Raw genomic sequence first — 23,059 nt, 5'->3', positions numbered from 1 at the left:
TACATTCAAAATACTACATTAAGATGATCTTAAAATAGCTTTCAAAAACAATAAAAACAAATTTGAATAAATAAAAAATATTTAAATACATAAGGTCAGGTAGGAAACTTAGGACACAGATCATCACAGTGAAAGAGCAGAAACTGAGGATTATAATTACTATAATTAAGATTGATAATTGATCAATTATCAGGATAGTTGCTGTTTGATTTTCTGTCTGTCCATCACTTGATAGTTTCAGATCCACACGAGTCTGGTGTTAATGCTTAATACACATACGCACACACACGAGCTGATGTCAGAGGTGGAGAGGTTCTTCACGTTTTATCCGACTTTACTGTTGTTCTACTGCTTCTTTCAGAATAATAGTTTATATTAAAAATCGAATAATCTTAGAGAGTACAATTCAACACAAAGAACTTCTTCCACTTCGTACGTACATAAACACACACACACACACACACACACACATACACACATCCAGCAGCTATATATGACCATCCCATCAATCATGGTGCTGCCTGTACGAACACAATGTGCTGTGTGTGTGTGTGTGTGTGTGTGTGTGTGTGTGTGTGTGTGTGTGTGTGTGTGTGTGTGTGTGTGTGTGGGGGTGGTAAGGAAGCACCAGCAGAGACAGGTGTGGGTGGGAAGGGAGTGTGAGGCTTTCTAGGAGATTTAAAGACTCAACCTGCAATTGAAACACTCAAACCATCTTCTGCAGGAAATCATACACATCTCTTATTTTCCTGTTTGTCCACACTCGACTGAAGGAGGTCCATTCAGAAAACTGTAGGCTGTGGTGTAGCTGCTACATCCAGGTTTTTCTGTGGGCTGAAGCTTCCAGTCAAAGGTGACCAGATAAAGCTCTGTTGTACTTTTCATGTCCGCTGATTACAGGAATTGAATTGAACATGCCTGAAATCTGTTCCATTAATGAAAGCGAACTCCTTCTCCGACTGAGCCTTTATTGCATTTTCAATGGAGTCGATTACACAAATGGTTCTGTGCAGACAAACAGTGATGGCTGTTCACCCACAATCAATCAAAAAGTTCCTGTGACGTAACTGCTGTGTGCTGCTCCGAAAACTTCCGTGCAGTTAATGGCAAGAGTTTAATTTATTTCTTATTTTATAAATGGTGTGTTTTCACCAAATGAAAAGTGTGTATTCACCTCAGACACAGGAGGAGCTGTATACAGTCCTCTGAGGTTGATTTATGACCGTGTTAAGAGAGGTTGACGCCATTGTCTGGGTGGCAGGTTACGTGAAGTTGAAGTTACTGTAGATGTGTACTGTGAGTGTGTTTTGTCATCCAAATTAAACCATACACTGTTGCCCCATCAGCAGGACGACACTGATTATTATTGTAACCGTGATGACAAACGCTCCCCTAACCTTAACGGAGCACTTGTTTTAACCTAAAGCATGATCTCTTTTAAAGTTCCTCTCCAGACATGTTTTAAACTATGTAAGAATACTGTGATTCAATGATTAATATGTTGTTAAACATGGTTTTCCCACATAAAAAGCTGAGAAAGTAAAAATGGAAAACTGTGGCTGAAAGCTCATTTACTTCCTCATTGAGAAATTCTGAATCAGTCCTTGTGCCCCGCCCACCAGCGCTACTTTCTCCAGGTTGATCGATGACAGAGCACAGTGTTAGCGGCTGTGCTAATGCAAACTCTTGCTCTTTGTACTGACAAGGTTTCGCTGACTAGCGAAAGAGCGGTGTGTATCTAGATGATTAGCATTAGAGGAAACATCAGAGAGACTCATATCACATGTTTGAGCCTCAGTCAGACCCAGACTCAGATGAGGAGTCTGTTGTGACACAAAATCAGCAACTAGCAGACATTCCAGAGTGATTAGCGCCTTTTAATTTTTTAAGTTCGTTTGTTAGCTTGTAGCTTGGCAGTTGCTGACACAGTGTTAGTGACTGTTCGAATGCAAACTCTCACTGTCAAACCTTTATCAGACAGGTGATATATTTTCCTGCAGTGATGTGCAACAGTCGTGACGTCACCCACAGAGGACGAGGTGTTGCTGACAGGAGCTGCACGTTACTCACGTGTAGAAACTGATGGCCTTTTTTCTCTCCTCCACTTTCCTCTCAATCTATTATCGTCCTCTCTCTTTGCCCACCTTTTGCCGTCCATTACTTTTCTTTGTGTTAAACCCTCTCCTCACCTCGCTCCAACATTCCTCTGCAGTACCATCACTCCCCTCTCCCTCTCTCCCAACCTTTAACACCTCCTCCACTCCTCTCATCTGTCTCTCTCGACTCTCTCCAACATCTTTTTTTTTTTTTTTTTTTTTTACCATAACCGCACTCTGTAACTTCACCATCAATCTTCTACCGCCGTCCGAAGCCTCTTAAAACTTTCCAACCTCTCTCTCTCTCCTCTCTCCTTTTCTTTCACTCCTCACCTATTCTTTCTTTCATTCATCATTTACAGCTCTCTCACCATACCTGTCTTTGCACTCACTTTTCTCCGGCTGTCTCATCCCACTTAACCTTTTCTCACCACTCTCCCGCTCGTCTCCTCCTCCTTTTCTCCCACTCTTTCGTGCGGCTCTGCCAACCTTTCTCTCCCTATCTCAGCCCTGTCATCCTTTTTACCTCCCTCGTTCTTTTATTCGTCTTTCTCTTGCCATCACTCTCCTCTCACCTGTCTTTCTTTCCCACCTCAGTCACAACTTTCTGTCCTTTGCCTTTTTTATTAAATCTCTCCTGCTTTCAGGCTGTGTTAAAAATCCACTGCTCCCGCACCAACGCTCCCATTCAAACCCAGCGTTCACCACTTTACACTAATTTAATCCTGCTGTACATGTGGTGCTAACGTGGCATTAGCACAAGTTTTATCAACCTCTGGTGACCAGTAGAAATCTGGTTACGGTTCTGGTTGAGTGTCAGCAGGACGCCCGAGAAATTACATTTCTATCTCACTAAAGTGATTTCACAATTACATTATGCTGCCAAATGTAATCACTGTCCGGATTATGTGCACAGGCAGCATTTGTTTGGATAAATAAATGAATGAATGCTATATTTACGTAGCGCCACACAAAGCACAGAGACTTAGACAGCAGAGACCAGGTCCACATCCAGAGTCCCCACTGTGGTTTAGGCAACAAAACCTCTTCAATTAATATTATTGAAAGATGGTGGTTTTGGCTCAATGTAAATAAACAGGTTGTATCTCACACTTCTCATACCCACAGAGCAGAGAGTCAGATAAACACTTTAATACTGGAGTTGATATGATTGGACGGTGTGTTTCAAGATCAATTATTTTTGGCAGAAACTTTGTATTGATTTGAATTTTTGCCTGACTGTCTGTTGGACTGAGACACAAGTGTCATGAGTAACAAAGCGGGAAAACCACAGAAAGAAATGATTAAATGCAGAGGTGGCCAATAACTTCAGCATATTTTTGGAGTATTTGTACGTACCTTGTTTTCTTGGAAACTAATGACTTTTACACCACTGCACTTACAGTAAAAGATGAATATTGTACTTTTGACTCCACTACATTTACTGTGAAGTACTCGTTACTTTGAAGAAAGTTTTTAATCAGTGTCCTTTCGATTTTATGGAAAATCAAATGAAGAACAGAAAGAAATGTTAACACCAGAGATACAAAATTTCAGTGATTTAAATATATATTCATATAGGTATTCATATAAACAAGCAGATATGTATTTATATCAACAACAATCAGAGTGTATTTTTAAATGCATTTAAATATGCATTCAAATACGCAACCAGGTAGACAATAAGATGACAAATTATACACATTCTGTAATACTAGTTACAAAAGAGTTTTAAAAGTTAAAAAAAGTAGTTAGAAAAGAGATAATGTAAAACAGTTATACCACATGTCAGTGAGACTTCTAACCAAATTTTTTGAATTGGTCTATCAGTATCAGCCTAAAAGGTTTCAGTCTGCTCTGTGAATTATTCCAGACAAGTGGGGCGTGATATCTGACATCCTCCACTGAAAACAGCAACAGACTCGAATCATGTCAATGCTTCACTTGTTTTTATGGCATTTTGTCTTTTCTTGCTAAATGTTTTGAACACCATCAGTCACTGGATTCACAGACGAAATGTCTCACTGAACCCTCCACCATCTTTAGCTCAGTTCATACTCACAAACACAGGTAACTACAGTACGAAATCTAAACTAAATTATTAAACTATACTGTTTATTACAAAGAAAATAAGTTTCTCCAAGTCACGTCGTGGAGCCTCTGTGGTCGACTTAGTGTCGCTCTTTGGTGGTTTGTTGATGTTGTTGTTGTCAGTGCCACCCGCGCCGCTCCCAAACCTGCAGCCGTCTTATCTCTGAACTCTCTTTAAACCTCTTTAAACATCACAAGTGAGTGTGATGCAGAGTAACGGCTCTGTTGCTTTGCTCACTCTGACACACAGTTTATAATAAACAAGTTATATATATATATATATTTCTGCCTCTTGTTCTCATATAGATACTGTCAGAGACTGTGGCGCTTTCAGCTTGATCAGAGAGCTCATTTATAGGCTACCGTCTCCTGCCCCTGAGTTTATATATAGTCTTTATATTTAATGCCAGACGACTAAAAGAGGCTAACAATATTAAAGTGGAGCTATTAGACACATATATTCACTGTAAAGTATCTGAAATGACTGCAATAAATGTAAAAACTGATCATTAACCGACCGGGGGCCACTGATGGGCGACCATCTAAAGCCACAGAGTGACGAACAGGGGCAATAAGCACCCAAGAGGCACAGCCATTATATGTCACCGAGAGCCCACGGGGACACCCTGCGTGGACCTCAGGGACGGGAACTCTGCCCTGCGGTACAGCAGGGAGCGTCACTTAACGTCAGCTGAGACCAGGCACGGCATCGTCATCCCACTTATTACCCATCAGGGACGGAGCTCAGAGCCCAGTTAAGGCCCCTGAGCAGGCAGGAGCTGATGGGAAGTCATCATGTCGCCCTCTAGTGTTGATGTTTAAAGCATTTGGAAATATACACGAACTTAAAGAATAGATTCAAGTAGAAATCCTGCATTTAAAACCTTCTACCTTCATTACTGGATTATTAACAGTGATGTATGAATGTGCAAGTGACATTTTAACACATTTATATATCACTGGGTAGTTTAATCCAAAGAAATTCATCATCATATTATTATTATAAATGACAGTTTTACATTAAAAATATGCTTTAATGTAATATCAATAAAAGTAGCTGAAGCTGTGAAGTTAATGTAGTGCAGTAAAAAGACATGTGGTGCAGTAGAAATATAAACTGATAAAAAATATGAATACTCTTTAAATACTATTGAGTAAATAAACCTAAATACATTCTACTACTGAAATAAACGAATAATAATAAAACACAATAAAGAAAATTGGAAGTGGGGTCAAAAGTCTGTATGTATTAAATTTGTATTCATTTATATTCATGTTTTTATCCACAAATTGTTACCAGAGATTTAATTCAGTGCTTTCAGCCTTTGCTCATTTCTGTCTTCATAATTTCCATTTAACACACAATATGTTTTTTTGAATCTGAATAATAATATTGCTCTCGGTCCTTGACCCACGCGTGACCTGCACATGCATATCAACGCGGGAACATTACATTACATTAGTCATCTGCTGTTGGAGCAGGACTGTGTGTATTTAGGTCAGTGAACACAGGTTCCTTTATGTAAATTCAATCCAAGCATCCATAAAGCATGCAGAGCTCGTCACGTTGACAGACAGTCGGAGCTCTGACCTGCAGCAGAATTCACTCAACTATAAAAAAGAAAAAAAAATCATGCACGGATTCATGCAAAGCCTCCACTGCAGCTCCAGGAGTCTAATACTGTCTCAAGGCTTTACTCGACACCCAGGCAGAGAGGCTGGTGCATTCAGAGCATGGACCCCCGAGCTGACCAAAGATTCCCTGATGTCTAATGTTTCAAACCACAGCTGTTAATAATATTAATATATTGGTATGATAATATATCAGTCCTAGTAAGAAGCTCTAAATGTTGTCTTCGGGTTTCATGGCTGGGCAATCTTCAGGGCAGATTGGAGGCTACAGTGAGTCGCAGTAGGAAAGTGGGCTAGCTGGTTAGCATGCTAACTTCAGTAGAAGAACAGACATGATAGAGACAAGAGTTAACATTGGAGTAGCTTTCCAGCACTGGAGACAGCTCTTGGTGAGTAAAAGGAACGAAGCTTGATACTGAACTCGCAATGGTTTTTCTAGACTGGTAAGTAATCAGCTGTTAATGCTAACGTTAGCTATGTAGCAATAGCAAAATTTACAAATAACTCCTTTAAAATACTGTTTTTCGCCGAATAAAGAGTGAAGATATGATTTGGTCACAAGCCATAATTTTCATCATTCATACAGCTCCTAATATAATTAACAGATTCATTCTGTTCAAGAAAGATTCTGATGAAGTCGACACTAACACTGTGTGGATTTATCTGGCCTCTGTGAATTCCCCTGATGGCAGAAAGAATTAAATTTCATAAACGTTCATGTGACCAGGCCTGGGAGCAAACATACCTCTGCATTGTTCTGTCTTTGTCCTCATTTCTTTCTCTCACTCTCTTCTGGATGTTCTTCTTTCTCTCTGTCACACATGAAATCAGGCTGTCGCTCTGCCACAGCTGTCTCCTTGTTGCACATCTGGCTCTGTTTCCACCCGAGCAGAAATGTATTCTCTTTCTGAGCAGATATTTGAGGGTCTTCTTTTAACTTATGCTCAGTGGTGGAAGACATATTTAGATCCTTTAGGCTACTTAAGTAAAATTACCACACTGTAAAGATACTGCAGTCTTGCCTTCATGGTGTAACCTAAGCAAATGTAATCAGAAAGAAACGTATTATTATAGTAAGAGTAGTAAATGTATTAAAATGATGCAGGAATTTGTCACTGCTGTAGCTGTGGACTTATTTTCAAAGGCTACAACTAATTATTATTTTCATGATGATTAAAGGAGCGAGTTCTGCTTTTGCTACATAGCTAACGTTAGCATCAACAGCTAGGTTACTCACCAGTCTAGAAGAAATGTTGCGATTTCAGCATCAAACTTCATTCCTTTACTCTCCAAGAGCTGTCTCCAGAGGTGGAAAATAACGGCAATGTTAACTCTTGTCTCTACCACGTCTTTTTCTCTTTGATGCTTCCACATCTGTCACTCACTGTAGATTGTATGTATTTAATTTCCTCTGCACTACATTTCTCCCTTCTTTCTAGTTTTTCTTAAGCCGTATATTCTTTCTTCACTGTTTGCTTTCTACTTCACATCTTGTCCCGTCTCACGTTATTTACCTCCATCCATGCCATTGTCATTGAGTGGTTTTCCTTGAAGCCAAATTAAAAGACCCCCGCACTCAATGAGTTATTTAGTCTTTTTTTTTTTGCGCATATCGTCCTTATGTTTCTGAAATCCAGCTGAGCACACACATCGTTACATTCCCCACAGCACTGATACTGTGCTGTTACATAATTGTTGTTACTATAGTCTGTTTGCCTCCATATGGGGCTACATGCTCTTTTGCTTCTGCTGCTTTCATACAGTGACACGCTGTCCTCCTGCGAGGAGATTCATCCGATATGAATGTGACAAAAACAGAAAAGGATTTATTTTAGCCCAGAGCTGCTTTACTGAACAGAAGTTTGTTTGCTCTAAAAAGAAAAATCTGTGTGTAACTATTGCTGATTATAAACAACAACTTTTGCGCACTTTCCCAGCATGCAGCAGACGAATTGAGTGCCAGCGTTTTCTCCTTCAACACTGACTCATATCTTTCAGAGCAGAGTCATAATAAACCCCCCCCCCCCCCCCCCCCTCTGTTTAGAGATCCCAGGGAAGTCTTAATTAATGGACTTTATTTATACCCACGCCCCGGCTCCCCGCTGAGACCATTTGACACACAAACTCTACAAACACAGATGATGAGAAAAGATATGAAAGCCTTTGACGATGTGAGGTCTGAACAAACTCTGCCTTTATCGACAGTTAACAAACAAACCTGTCTTCAGCTTCTTTGAAATCACATCAGCGATGTCTGCGGGCTCGTGGACGTTCCTCTGAGGTGTGACGCTGAATCAAACACTGCTGAGCTTTGTTTTCATCAGGTCATTGTTCTGTTTGTCTGTGTTTTAATGCAGGAATGAAGATAAAAAGATCTGTTTTTTAGACTACATGAACATTGAGTTTTTTTGTTTTTTTTTGCTTTTTTTTTGAAAATGTGTGAAAAAAGCTGCAGTTCAACATCTACACACTCTGGAGAGGGTTTTGGAAAAAGCTCAATTTTCAGCTCCATCCAGTTTTAGTCTGAGAGGAGGAAGTGTGTTCAATTTGACCACCTTAATGTGGACGTCTGCTAAGTGTTTAAGTTTATTATAAGATAAGAAGTAGCGACAGTTTAGTCAGCAATATCCTTATCTCCCTATTGCAAAATGGGAAAATGTAAGTAGATCTTTAATTAGTGCTGGACTTTGTCTCACAGCCCAAAGGAACTTGAAAATCAAGTTGTCTCTTTCCAGACATCCACCAATATGAGGTGATCTGTTCATTAAAAAAACGATGGATATTTAGTCACAGATCCAGAGAACTTGTGGATTGAATTGATAAGACCGAGGGAAAGAACAGGGCAGGTCCTTCAGGTGTGAAATGTTCAGTGGAGGTGGAAGAGCTCACAACCTTTACAAGTAATAATGTCAAATACTTTGTTACAAGTAAAAGTCCTGCATTAAAGTTAAAGTCCTTATTCTGCAGGAAACCTGCCCATGTGTTATAAATATGTTTGATTATTGGATCATTATTACTGATGATTGTTCACTGAATCATTTAACAATATGAGAACGTGAAACTTTAAAAACCTCAGGCTCAAATTATTACCATTGAAATATATTAACAATTTGAAACTAATTTAAAAAACATTCAACAAAACAGATTCGCATTTCTCGGATCTGTATGAATTATTTTTCTGAATTTGTTATCAGTGAGTTAATTAAATATATTCATCAGTGTCTCTGTATTGAAAGTGCAATAGAGCTTTAATGATGATGTTAATGGTAGTGATTTATCTGTTTGATATTTTATTGTTTACTGCTTTATTAAAACAAAATCCCTTGAAATGTAGTGGAGTAGAAGTAAAACGTACCAGTAAATGTTTCCACCACTGGGAATGTTTTTAGTTGGTTTTTAGTCTCTTTAACAAAGGAGAACATGATATTTGATATTTACAGCCTCTGTAGATAAGAACTGCAGACCTGTAGCCTTGCTCTGTGTTTCTTGATAAATGCAGGATCTGAGTAGCTCAAAGGAAACCGTTTTTCAATTTAAGCAGATAAATTATCCACTTAACCTCGTCTGTGGTCCGGCTCCAAGTTTAATCTACAATCTCACATCGTCTTTATTGTCCAGTAACAAAAAAACACTAAGATCACGTCTGTGTTTCGCCTCTGATCATTAGTCGTGCTGCGTCAGATCTCTTCCTCCCCGCCCGGTTAGAGTCGCCGTCTTCATTAGGATTCTCCACTTTTTCCTCTTTTCTTCATTTCTTAAAAATGGCCTCACTCAAAACTTCTAACCGACGTGCCTTAAAACATGCACACACATACAAATCAAATGCAGAGACACACAGCCGGGGGCGGACTCACAGCACAGACGAAAAAAGGATCAGATGTGATCAGATTAATCTTCAGTAACAGACCTCTGGATACGTCTGCTGCTTCTTATCTGACATGTCATCTTATCAGAGAGCTGCTGTCTTATCACATGCTTATCTCACTGGTTTATATCAGACGGAGTCACAGGCGTGTGTGTGTGTGTGCGTGTGTGTGTGCATCACACAGACATCTTAATTATGAACAAAAATAATAAGTGCGTGATATTCAGACTGAGATATTAGTTTGTTTTCATTTCATTAATCAGCCAGAAATCTGTGGCTTCCTATTTGGCAGGGGGCGTGGCTTTCCCTAATCACTCAGCAATTACAGTGAAGTTGTGGTTATCAAGAACAGTTCATGTTTTTCGTAGAACACTTTACCCCCCGTTTAGCTTTTATAATCAATATTCAAACATTTAATTAGTTTATATATTAATTACTACGGTGGCCCTGAGAAGTCAATGCACTGCAGCTTAAAAAAACACATGACTATAAGCCATCAGATAAATGGTTTATAACAGACTACGCTGAAGACACAGACCTACTTTATATTATTCCAGCTGTCTTTTACTATATTGTTGTTCATTACCTGTTTATACAGCAGCCTCCACTGATGTGTGTCCACAGGAGGAGATAGAGTTGTTAACAGAGACATGAATTGCAGTGTGGACCTGATGGCACAGACACAGAGTAAAGGAATGAAGAGGTTTTATTGGAAGGGTAACAGGGAACGGAGGTGGAATAAGTGGGGAGGTTACTGGACCGGCTGGACATGGGTAGATGAATGAGCGAGAATAACATGGCAGGCTGGAGGAAGCAGGTGGTCGTGGATTGGGGAGCCAGTCAGCAGACAGACAGACAGACAGACAGACAGACAGACAGACAGGCAGGCAGACAGACAGACAGACAGACAGGCAGGTGGGCAGATGAGTAATGCTCCTGGAAAGAGAGAGAACGATTAACTCGGACTATAACAAGAGGAACTAGATCAGGTGTGCTCTGTCCGTCCTCTCACTGCACCACCAGTACCCTCCGACGCAGACACACACCAAAATAAGAGTCCGTCTTCACTAACGTTTAAAATAAGAAGCCATCCAAAATAAGATGTGATTACTGCACGTTTACAGTAACCAGGTTACTACAGTGCATGCCAACGAGTCCTCCAATCACCTGTCACCTGGTTACTTGAGTAAATGCAAACATAGAGACTGATAGAAAGATTAGGAACAAAGTCCAAACAGTAATTAACTAATAAATGACAAAACTAAAGAACAAAATGCAACATTGGTGCTTTATTAAAATACTTGGGACAGAATAAATCTGAGCAGAGTGTGAGATGTTCACCTCCCTCTTTCCTTTCGGTCCACTGTTGGAAAATGTTGCACACTTGTAAAATATAATTGTGTATTTAGCTTCTTTTTTTTTTTTTACTCCCGCTGGTGTAGCCTTCTCTCGGGAGGGGTTGTGTGTTAGTTGTTTGTAACAGGGACAACAGATTAGTGTTTCCTCTTAATTTAACACATTAACCAAAACATGTACAGATATCGGGAGAGAAAACATCTGATCATTTCGGCTGGTTTACTCCAGTGTAAATACCCTCCTGCTGCTTTCCTATTTCCCCACCATCCTCTTTTCTTTCCTTCTTGTCTCTCTCATCCCTCCCCCTTCTCCTCCTCCCCCCTCAGCCCCCAGTGACTCAGCCTGTGACTTCTCTCTGTAAATGGTATACATCAGACTGTGACAGCAGGACCATAACACATAAAGACAGTGGGGCTGAACTCTGTGAAAGCCACTCTGGGAAGCCCATTACAGCGCGGCCAGGCCTCTTTATGCATTCATCCCGGCCCGATATTAGCCCTCTATTGGGTTCAGAGGGCCGCGGCTCCGGACGCAAGTGCAATATACACAGCGCATAAAACATTTACGCTGTGGCCCAGCTGTCTGCCACTGCTCTCTCCTGTAGGTGAGGGTCGAGAACACACTGGATAATAAAAAACATCCTTCACCAGCTCATGAAACATGTCAAGAGTTTGGTTCACTAACAAATCTCTTTCCAGGCGTATTATAGGTCGTGTTTCCTCAGTCAGTCGGGCACTTTTATTCAGCTACACAGAACCAACAAATGGACCGAGTTCGTTGAAGGTCCCATATCTTATACTTTCCCTGTGTTTTATTTTTACCTTTTGATATATTTAGAACCAAAAACCATCTCAGTGTAGTTTTACATCTCCTCTCTCAGGCTTCTCTCTAGAGCTCTAGTAACAACAGGTCGGTGAGCCAATCAGAAGAGAGGAGGCTCTGAGCCTCTAACCTCTGATTGGCTGACTGGTTTCTGAGTGATCAGGGAAAACACTCAGAGAAACCAAATCCTGTGAGGTTAGATGGAGGATCTGAGCCTCTCCTGCAAGGTTTGGAAGGTGGGTCCAGGTGGGCGGGGCTTGGTGACTGCTTTGTTGTGACATCACAAAGTTCCAGAAGTCCTGACGGCTGGTTTTAAGGCTCAGTTTCTGAATACAGGCTGTGTGCATTTCTCTGTGGACTGAGGCTTTGATACTTTCACAGTATTAATATAGAACCTAGACCTGATCTATAATCAAAAAACACATGGATATCTACTTTTATACTATATGGGGCCTTTAAAAATAAACTCTTAATGCAGAGAGGATAGTGGTCAGTTTCTCTGCTATGCTTTGCACTTAGAAAAATCCCAACATTTGGTTTAGTATCAACATCCATTTTCATCACCAAACCTGTCCAACCGATAAGTTACCTGTCAGTCATGTGATTTCATGTTAACTCCTCTTGGCTGGTTCATAAAAAGTCAGTGTGAACGTGAGCCAGACCAGAACTAAAAGACGAGCTGTATAAGCACCTTAACTCCCCCTCTGCCTTTTTGTCTAACTCTCATTTATCCCCTTCCCCTCCAGCTGTACATCCAGACGACCACGCTGACCATCTCCATGAACCTGAGTGCGTCTGTGGCCCTCGGGATGCTCTACATGCCCAAAGTCTACGTCATCATCTTCCACCCGGAGCTCAATGTGCAGAAGAGGAAACGTTCCTTCAAAGCCGTCGTCACAGCTGCCACCATGTCGTCCCGACTCTCCCACAAGGCCAGCGACCGGCCCAACGGAGAGGCCAAGACGGAGCTTTGTGAGAACGTGGACCCCAACAGTAAGTACTCAGTGTAAAACGCTGTATATTAACTCCTCACTGTTCCTGCTGCAAACGCATAAATTGTATTAAATGAAGTGTAAAACTCAAACCTAAAATCAATTGAAATGTAATAAAGCATGTTATTATTTTACTCATCCAACCATGCATTTACTTCACCTCCTGAACTGACTGGATTTAATGTCACTGACTGAAGGATGAGGCTTGATGCTGTGCCAGTTTCCTCCACTGAGACAATGAAAACACTTTGTCACAGAAACATGTTGCAGATGATTCAAGCAACTATTACAAGTTACGGTTGCTAATAAGCATTATAATAAATGTGACTCTTCTCTGTCTTGGTGGTGGAAGGTGACTCATTGAATCCAGATGATATTTCTTTTAACACAGTCCACATACCACCATGTTGTTTCTCTTCCTCTCCTTCTCTCTGAGAGTCAGGCGTTCATATTCATCATGACCGTACAGTAAATACAATGCCAAGAAAAAGTCCCTCACATAACCAACTACAAAGCAGAAAATTGTTGTATTTACAAAAAACATGTTATTGTTAATATTTTGTTTCCTGTAGACAGAGCTAGGCTAGATGTGTCCCCCGTTTCCAATCTGTATGCTAAGCTAAACTAAGCAGCTGCTGGCTGTAGCTTCATAATTACTCTAGAGACGTGGGAGTGATGTCTATCTGAAAATCGGACTCTGAGAGAAAGAGAAGAGAATTTCACTAAAAGTCAAACAGAAAAAAGAACTACTTTCCATTTTTATTTTATTCATGCATGACCACTGCTGCTTTTGATGTGTATTTGAATAAGTTGCTTTTAAAATTATTTCAACCCTGTCTTGTATAAATAACGTTTCTTAGCTCATCTGCAACAGCAAACACGTTGTGCTAGAAATGTAACGCTGCCATTAGGAAACTTGTTTAATTAACAAATCGGCCAAATTACACTTAATTTATCACTTAACTTTCTTGAATTCACACATTGAACAACCAATCAGAATCCAGAATTTTCAGTGGCCATGGTAAAATAAATGAAGAGCTTGTCATCTGTAGTTGGAATAATGCAGGAAGCCATCATTGATGTTAATCTCAGTACAAATAGAATTCAATGAGTTAAAATAACTAACTTGATAAATAAATATCAGTAAATAAATTGTATAAAAACAGTTTGTGAGCTTTCAGCAGAGTCACACTCTACAGGTAACGCTTCTCTGTATTGTTTATGGTCAGTGAGGATTTGTGAAAACCTTGTAAATTCATTCAGCAAAGGAAAAGGTGATGTCCATGTCTTGCAGGTTAATTTGAGTTTGAACCATTTTTGCTTTTTAGAATTTGAAAAACAGCATTGTTTGGAATTATTACCCATGATACATATGGGATAGAAATTTACTTCTATCCAAATTCCATTTACTCTTTGTCTCCATGAACCCCGTGTTTTGATCTGCGATGCTCAAGTCATTTTAGTGCTGAACATCCGTGACAAAGACCCTGCATTTCAGCAAGAGCATAACAAGCATGCAGAGACATCATTTGCTTGTTTTGTTGCTCCACAGGAAACCACCAGAACTGTGATATGTATATATATATATATATATATATATATATATGTATATATACACCACAGTTCTCAAATTAATGAATTAATTCACAAATTACATGGCAATGTGATTAAACTACTACCCACACCTTGCTGTGGGTTTCTCTTTGGGGCTCTCAGGGACAACTCACCAAATCATGTTTTTCTCCCCCTGACAGGCTAATTTCATAATTTATCAGAGGTAAGAGCAAATTAATCTTCTCCTGCTTTGCTGTCCTGACCTTGATCCATTTTCTTGTGGAGGTTTGAGGAGAGGGGGAGAGAGCTCGTCTAGAGAGAAAGAGACAGAGAGAGAGATGAGGGGGAATGCATTCGAGTGGGAGAGAGGAGGGAGTGTGTGGAGGGAATGTTAAGTATACTTCTACAGCTCTTTATCGCCATCTTTCAATTGACTTATAACTTTTACATGAGGAGGGAGAGGAGAGCATAATACGACTATCTGAATGGCAGATTTACAGTCTTTCTCTGGTGCTGCATGCATGCTATAGTGGGTGGCACTTTAACAGAACGTTTGACCCCCCAAGACCTCAGATTTTTACTGCACGGCTCCTGCGCTCATCGGGACATAAACTGTGCATGTGGCAGGCTGGAAAATCGCTTATTCAACACTTGTGAGCGATATCACGAGAAAGAGACAGAAAGAGAGGAAGAAAAAGAACAAACCTGTTGAGATATTCATCTGTGGATCTTTGATCGGCTGTGCTATGGCAAGGCTGCACCCAGAGATTAGTCTAATCTAAGAGATTAGATTTCTCCCCAGTCCTCCTCAGGCAGCCTCCTGAGCACTGGTTTCACCTGAGCGATTGCACGCTGCTCACGTCACATGTGACGTCTTTACTCAAATAAACTGTTGTTCAGCTCCTCGTCAAGAGGAACCAGAAGCTGTGATCACAATCCACGACCTGAATCATGATCTGCGTCCTGTTTATGATCTGGTTTTATTGTGACTTTATTATGTATAAGTAAATCCTGACTGGAGGACGTGATATGTATATCTTTCGCTCACTTCTTGCCATTCGCCATTTTGCAAATTGTGTTACAACCAATCACATTTTTTGCTTAGTTCATATGGAGAATTTGTTCTGGCAGCTCTGTTATATATTCATGAGGTGCTAAATATAAGTGTTTTGATTTGAAAGCTCAGTTGTTAGTTAGCCCCGGCTCGTCCCGCTTCATGTTTCCCTGCACTGCAGACATGTCTCTCGTCCCGCGGATGGACTGTGACTCCACCGTCTTGGACTGCAGCCTGTGACGGTGGATCTTGTTCTGGTGGAGAACTGGTAGCTAGATGTTCTGCTACGCCAAGCCTGCGAAAGCTGCAGAGCAGAACAAGGACTGCAGTCGCCAGCTGCAGTCCTTGTTCTAGGCGGCTAGCTGTTAGCTGTTAACAATGGGCTGGTTAGCAGTGACTGAACTCTTTTAATTAAATATCTAAATATAGCACATTTTAATGATGTGTTCTGTACAATTCGTCTAAAAAGAGAACGCCCAACCCTATGATACAACGGTTAGCCTGCTGTCAGCAACGTTAGCCATCATCCTGGCTGAAATAGTAAAGTTTCAGCTCTTTGTTGGCAGTTTCTGAGTCAGTGCAGTTCACCCTTCTCAAGTCATTTTGCCAAATTTAGTAGACTCTTGTCTCTTTCTGAATATGCCTGACTTCTTTTTCATGCTTTTATGTGCACTTTCAATATGTGCATACAAAACCTGAGTAAAAATGGTGGAAAAAAAGTTTTGGATATTCTGTTCATTTGACGATTTTCTGGAAGTTCAGTTAAAATTTGAACTAATTTCAGATGAAAACCTTGCTTCAGAGTGCTACTTGAAATTGACATTCAAATGCCAACTACTTGTTTATTCGTATATTTAAATTCTGGAGCCCCACACAGACATAATGAGGCCCCAGCAGGAAAAAGTCTCTGCAGCCTCTACGATCTTGATAGTCACAGCTCATAAATCAATCCCTTTTGTTAATACACATTGGGGGGAGGCTTCCTGGAGTGTTATCAACAGTGCAGGGACTCTGGACCCCACCCTGTTTTACTATTCAGGGTGAGTTCATGGTAGAGAAGGCAGAGCAGTAGTGGAGCTGTGCAGGAAGACTGCAGCTCAGTCAGGACTCCCCGAAGACCAGCAGAGCCATCTGTTGGCCCGGGATGATCCATTCGCACGACTCCCCCCTCATTTCTCACTCCATTTCTCTCTTTCTCCCCCGTCTGCTCACTCAGCCTCGGGTTTACTGGTTTTCCCCTCACTCGATTTTTAAATCCTCTCTCTTTTCAATCTCACTCTCTCGCCTCCTCCTCACCTGCTGCCCCCCCCCCCCCCGTTTCTCTCTCTCTTTCATGACATCGTAATAGCCCTCAGTCACTTCAGATGGCTTCATCTCTCCTCTGCACTTGTGACGCTCTCCCCTTCTCCGTCCTCTCCGCTGCTACAGCTGATTCTCAGACAACAAAGACTTCTATCTCTCGCTGTTCTTCTGGTTTCAGCAGCTCTTCAAAGGCCAAATCTCTCTGATTTGACTTTTATAGACCTCTCTGCCTCTCTGCAAAAGCTTATTCCTTATACAACAAAGGCTTCTCTATATCTCTTAAAACTCATATAGCCATGGCTGCTCTCAAAAAGAATCCTTACAAGCAGTACTTTCCTTTTCTTAGCGTTGCCCTGGGTGCCTGCAGAAGTGAAATACTTCTACTACATTCTTTTCTCTGGGGATTAGCCTTTCTAACACTTCCACATATGTAACCCGCCCCTTGAAATCTTGCCTTGAGAATGAATGTGGAAATTCACAAGTGAGTTAAAGATGTCAATGAATTAATTCGGCACTTCTTTTTTTTTTTTACCTCAATACTTTCTTTGTTTTTTAAGTTTATTTGACAAATATTATTAGAGCATAAATCTGGCAAAAATTGTCCCAACATTCTTTTATCTGTAGTATTCAAATATTCCACATGTAGAGGAAGATGCCCATATTCTTATCTAATCTCCTTTTAGTCTTCGCTGTGACGTTAGCTCATGACTGTTTCAAGTCTGATTATCAAATTCTCTCAACTGTACGTGTTGTAAATCACTCGTTTCAGTGTTTGTGAGGATCTGTTCAGGTCATCATCATCATGAATGATAAATAGCAATTAGAGATTTTTATAATATAAAAAAAATTCAGTATCATGAAAAATATTGCATATGTAACACTATCATACAGTTTTCAGGGTCAGTTGTTTGTACAGCATTAAATGTAATTTTCTCTAATATAAAGAAGAAAGAATCTAAAGGAGACAATTTGATTTTACAAATTATAAATTTATATATATATATATATATATAATATAATATTATTTATAGATTATGATGCAGTTGATAGATATCGTTTAGGAATAACAGCTGTTACTGCACATACACAACATTGACTTTAGTGGCACCTTCACCTGTTCATCCTAAAAGAAAAGACGTTACACTGAACATCTACTGAAATCCAGACCTGAGGCTGCTCTGCATCTCAGTGGATATATGTAAATGTGCGTCACACAACTGTGACCAATAAATTCAGCCTGTTGCTAAAAAAAGGAAAAAGCCTTTGTAGTATACCACGTAGCGCTGTATTAACTGTATTGATACTGAACAGTCGGCCCTGTCAGACCATAGCTGACTACTTACTGTATGAATGAGACACATTATGACAAAGTCAGGGAGGTTCAGTGACACGTTCAGGCCTTAATATGCGAACTCTGCCATTTTCTCTTTTATCTTTCTTGCATGATTGATGATGGGCTTTTGGCTTGAAGCCATTTGTCATTGGATGAACACTGAAGGCCAAGTGGTCGCCAAGAGACGGGAGGAGGGAGGCAGAGCTGCAGGGGGGAGATAGGGAGGTGGTCATAACTAAAAGGAACACCACAGATGACACCTCTTCCACCTTCTCATTTGATGCATTTGAGGGCCTTATTTTCATGTCCACGCAACGACCAGCACAAACCTGAGAGGTTCATTCAAATGAGACAGAGCAGGGTCTTACTGGGAATCCATACATAAGCACTACTGAACCGTTCAGACCGTCCAGTCCACACAGACTCTGACCTTTATTCAGCCATGGCTGTCCTCAGAACAGCTCTATCAAGTGATATCAGGCACCGGCAGGACAAAAATGTTATTAAAGTGGGCTGCATGATGAGTAAAGAGGAGGGAAACGCATTGTCACTGATTTTATTTCCCCGCTTACTCAATCTGCCTTAAGCACACCATACAAAAAAAAAGTCTTAGTGTCAGTGTGGATTAATACATTTGATAAATACAAGTGTATCTGTTTCACAAGCCAGGTGAGTGATAGATGTCAAAAATGCTTAAAAAACACAAACACTTCCTTTGTGGATTGACCTCTGTGGTGATAAAAGACGTTTAGAACCACAACTGTTTCTGGTGCAACATCAATCTGCTGCCACTTCAGTGACAAGAGCAAATGTGCAGCAATAACAGAATAACAACAATAATAATATTTAATTTAACTCTCTCCAACCGGTTGATGGATTCAAATCAATATCAAATATGAACTTTTAATGTGGTCAAAGCAGAAACCCTCACATACAGTATCAGCCTGTAGTGCCATAACACAACCTGTTCACTGTTTATACCTTCATTCAGATCACCTGAGAACAGCAGCATGGAGCTGAACAACAGCCCACACTAGTCTGTTTTAATTCTGCTGTTTGAGGGAGACGAAGGAGAAAAAGTAACAACCTGTGTCCTCATGACATCATGGCTAACTGTGATTGGCTCGTCCGTCTCGGGGCTATGAGACCGATAATGTTACTGGCTGACAGTGAATTTACTAATCACCTGTATTCATCTCCTCCCAGCCCTTAAACTCCTCTCTGTGCTGCTGCCCCTACATGAACCAGAACAGGTGGAGACGCCCACACAGTCTGTGAGACTGAGAACTTCTGCTTTGTGCTGGTTGTTGTGCTTGTTTGATGAAAATAAGGTCCTTAACTAAAGAGCTCTGAACCAGACTTTAATTTTAGGTTCTTATTTTCCTGATTAAAATATGCGCACATCCAAATGTCTGAGATGCAGGTGCGTTGGAAAGTGTCACTTCAGTCTTGAAAAAAGAATATCCTGCACTTCTCAGCATCACGATTGACTGACCACCCACCGTTTCAGTCTCTGTAGATCTTCATCAGAAGTATATTAAAAAGTTCTTACATCCACGATCTTAAAGTGGTAGTTCGGGTGATTTGACATGGGGTTGTTTGAGGTAGTTATCTATAGTCAGTGTATTGACTGTAGGAGATTCTGAGCTGCCAGTTTATAGAGAAACGCCCGGGAGCACTGGGACAGAAGTAAAGTGATGTGCCGCTGTGGAAGGGGACATCTGCAAAAAGTGTCTTTTAGCCACTTTAAAACCAGTTTAGGTGAATGATTATGTTATTAATTTATAAGAATAAGAAATCCGAGATTCCAGTACCCTGAAAACTCTATGTAGAACGACAGATCTGGCAGTAGCAGCAACACAGTAGACACGCAGGCCATGTGTTCCTGGCGTTAGCTCTGTCTGATCAGTGGAGTAATACAGTGTGTGCAGTAGTCACACCTCATGTCAAATAATCCAACAATCACTTTAAATAGATAATACTCCACAGTGCACAGGTGTGGGACACTCCACCGTAGGAGTGTCTTCCAATCATTGGTATTGATTTGTGTGTATAATAGACATATAGATGTATAGGAGTACTCAGTGTGTGGGATATTCTTTTCTCAAGATTGAGGTTCTTATTTTTGCAGAAGCTGATATATTTCGCAGTATTTCCATTGTGTTTTCTTCAGTTCGCCTCTGAGTTATGACCTCTCAACACCTACAAAACACACGACTCCAATTCTAAAAGAAGAAGAGGCAATTCTCTTCGAAATGAGTCTGTGCTGTCAGTCAACTCAAGAAATGCAATGAGAGTTCATAATTCAAGCCTTATTTAAAAACTTATGGATAATTTCATATACCTGTCATTAAACTGTCATTTCACCATCACCCGTCATCTGAAGTAACAGCCGCAAGAACCGAAGCTGATCTCTTCTGTTCGTTTTTCTCCTCCCTTTTTAGGTCCAGCAGCAAAGAAGAAATACGTGAGCTACAACGACCTTGTGATCTAAAGGCAATCCTCCATCAGAACGACAGACTGGAAAAGGGAAAAAAAGAGGAAAGAGAGTGATAACAGTAGATATCTGGTCTCCTGCCCTGCTGGGTTAAAACAAGAAACAGGGGGAAAAAAGAAGAAAAGGATGTTTTAAGTTTTTTTTTTTCTTTTTTTGGTCTCATGTGCTTCACTGCCCACCACAGACTTTCAGACTCTGAAGCAAAGCCTTGTGGGAGTTTCCTTTGAACAAAGAATTCGGGCACATAGATATTCACTCGGTCAGTGAAAAAGTAGCAAGAAAGCAAAGAGACTAAGGTAAAGAAGTGTTTAAAAAAAGAAGAAGAAAAAAAAAAAGATGGCAACGGGTGATGTTTGGGAAATTGGTCCGAAAATTTAAAAAAATAAAACCCAGAATCTTTTTTGTTTGTTTGTGATGATCATACTGAGAACGAACAAACGGGATGCATCAGCAGACATCTCGCAGCCTCTAGGTTTTTTGGTGAACAGTCGGCGTAGCTCACGGGGCTCCATGACGCGTCTCTCTGCCGTTGATGTCAAGCGAAGCAGCCGTCTCGACCCCTGATATGACCCTTTCTACAGAGCCTGCCTCCTCCTGTCTCTTAAATGTCCTTCCAAACTGCAAGTTTCCCAACCTTCCTGTCGACCCGTGTGTAGTTCTTTATGGCTTATATGTTGGCCTATACTTCAGTTGTTGGTTTTATTTTTGGTTTTTATTTTTAAGATGATTATGACGGTGGTTTATCTCTTTTGCTCTTGCTTCTTGGATGCACATTGTTTTTTTGTTTTGTTTCTTTATTAAAGCCATATTCTTCGCTTTGAGATTACGAGGGCTTTGCTCATGCTGCCACCTGGAATCTGATTTTTGTCACTTAAATGTCACGTGGCACAAAAATCCAGACATCCTTAAAAAAAAAAAAACACCCTCTGAATCACCTCTACATCTGAAACAAACTATCATCGGTAACAGATTAGATTACAGCCCTGATTTACAGTGTGCTTATTTAGTAGAGGGGTTTTCAAAGACACAAGACAAAATTGAGACATCAGCCGTGTCTGTGTGGTCAGATCTGACTGAGTTACAATCATTGTGATTCAAATTGTGGCAACTGGGCTCCTCCATGAGCCACATCAGCCTCTGCTGTAGCTTCTGCTGCTGAACCGCGTTGTTGGAGAGCGGTCAAATCAGTATCCAAACTACAATAGGATACTGCCAATAGCATATAACTGCTGTTTCAGAGCACCTGCATGCACCCGTCCCTTTCACCTCCCTCGCTCACGTCTCTCACAGTTTGAAACCCTCTGCTGTAGAGAGATACTTGAGATCTGAAGTTTTCTAGGTCTTTAACTGTCCAACATTAGGAATGTGATCATAAGACCAGGGTGCCTATGAAGCGGATCTCCCGAGTCTGTGACTGGGAATAAGATCTGAAGTCACCTTGTTTTATCAGACACTTGTAAAAACATTAAGGCTGTGAGTTTTTATCATGGCCGTCCAAAAAGGGATGAGACAGCGAGCAAAACATCAGAGTTTATGTTGGATAGATGTTGTTGTTTGTGAGTCCAAAAATCAGTCGCCCGACATGGTAGAAAAACCAGATTCCTCAGCTGGCCGTGAACATAAAGCTTGGAAGAAGAAAAAAAAAAAAAAAAAAAAAATCGTGACCTTTTTGTTTGAACTGTTTGAAATGTTTGTGGTCCCACAATGAAAGCATTCCCATCCAACACGAGTGTACCTTCTCCACACACACACACACACACACACACACACACACACACACACACACACACAAACGCACACGAACACACACACATACATGACGACTTCTGCAGTGTTTCATAGGTGTATGATGATGATGATGATGAGCCTTAGATGTGTATAAGAGACAGCCCTCACCGTCCGGGGGGGGGGGGGGTCGTCGCTGGATTTGTGCTGGTGATTTTCACAGACTTGCTGATACAACAAAAAAGGTGTTGATGTCGAGGTTGTCAATGCATGCCTGATATGTTCGATGTTGAAACAGAAAAAAAAACTTTTAAAATAATGAAATTCTCACAACACAGTTGACTCCACCTGTCTGCTCTGAATTGTACTGTTTTTTATTTACTTTCTGTTTTCTTTTACCGTTAACTTCCTCTGATACTTTCTCACACAGCAGAATATGGCTTTGATTGGTTTCTTATTTTCCTGGAAACTATGGGAAATGGAGAAAAAGATGAATATATATTTAAAAAAACAAAATACTTAAAAAAAAACAAACAAAGAAAGCATGTATGTTTTTTACTGTTTGTACTAGGTATATTCATGTTGCCCTTGCTGCTTATGTGCCAATGTTGTGGGAGAGATTTACATTTGGCCACTCATGCAACTATTCTGTGGTGTTGTCCAAGAATGTATCAACATGAAATAAAAAAAAAACATTTGGTTATTTTTATTTTATTTTTTATATATATTCCCTGAGGAAA

At 40.5% G+C, this 23,059-nt stretch overlaps 1 protein-coding gene across 1 annotated transcript in view; it reads left to right on the top strand.

Moving 5' to 3' along the window:
• The window catches only part of grm7 (glutamate metabotropic receptor 7), a 263,044-nt gene extending 240,579 nt beyond the window's left edge, over positions 1-22,465 (top strand). The window contains exons 9-10 of the mRNA XM_023394638.2: positions 12,609-12,855; positions 20,542-22,465. Coding sequence (XP_023250406.1) covers positions 12,609-12,855; positions 20,542-20,591 — 297 coding nt within the window. The 3' untranslated portion in view covers positions 20,592-22,465. The remainder of the gene's footprint in view (positions 1-12,608; positions 12,856-20,541) is intronic.
• Positions 22,466-23,059: the final 594 nt, after the last annotated feature.

Source organism: Seriola lalandi, unplaced genomic scaffold (genome assembly GCF_002814215.2).
Source record: "Seriola lalandi dorsalis isolate HSWRI2012SDOR001 ecotype SW California unplaced genomic scaffold, Sedor1 jcf7180002054951, whole genome shotgun sequence".
NCBI lineage: Eukaryota > Metazoa > Chordata > Actinopteri > Carangiformes > Carangidae > Seriola > Seriola lalandi.
Note: the sequence above shows the minus strand (reverse complement) of the source record. Positions and strands in the feature narration are given on the sequence as shown.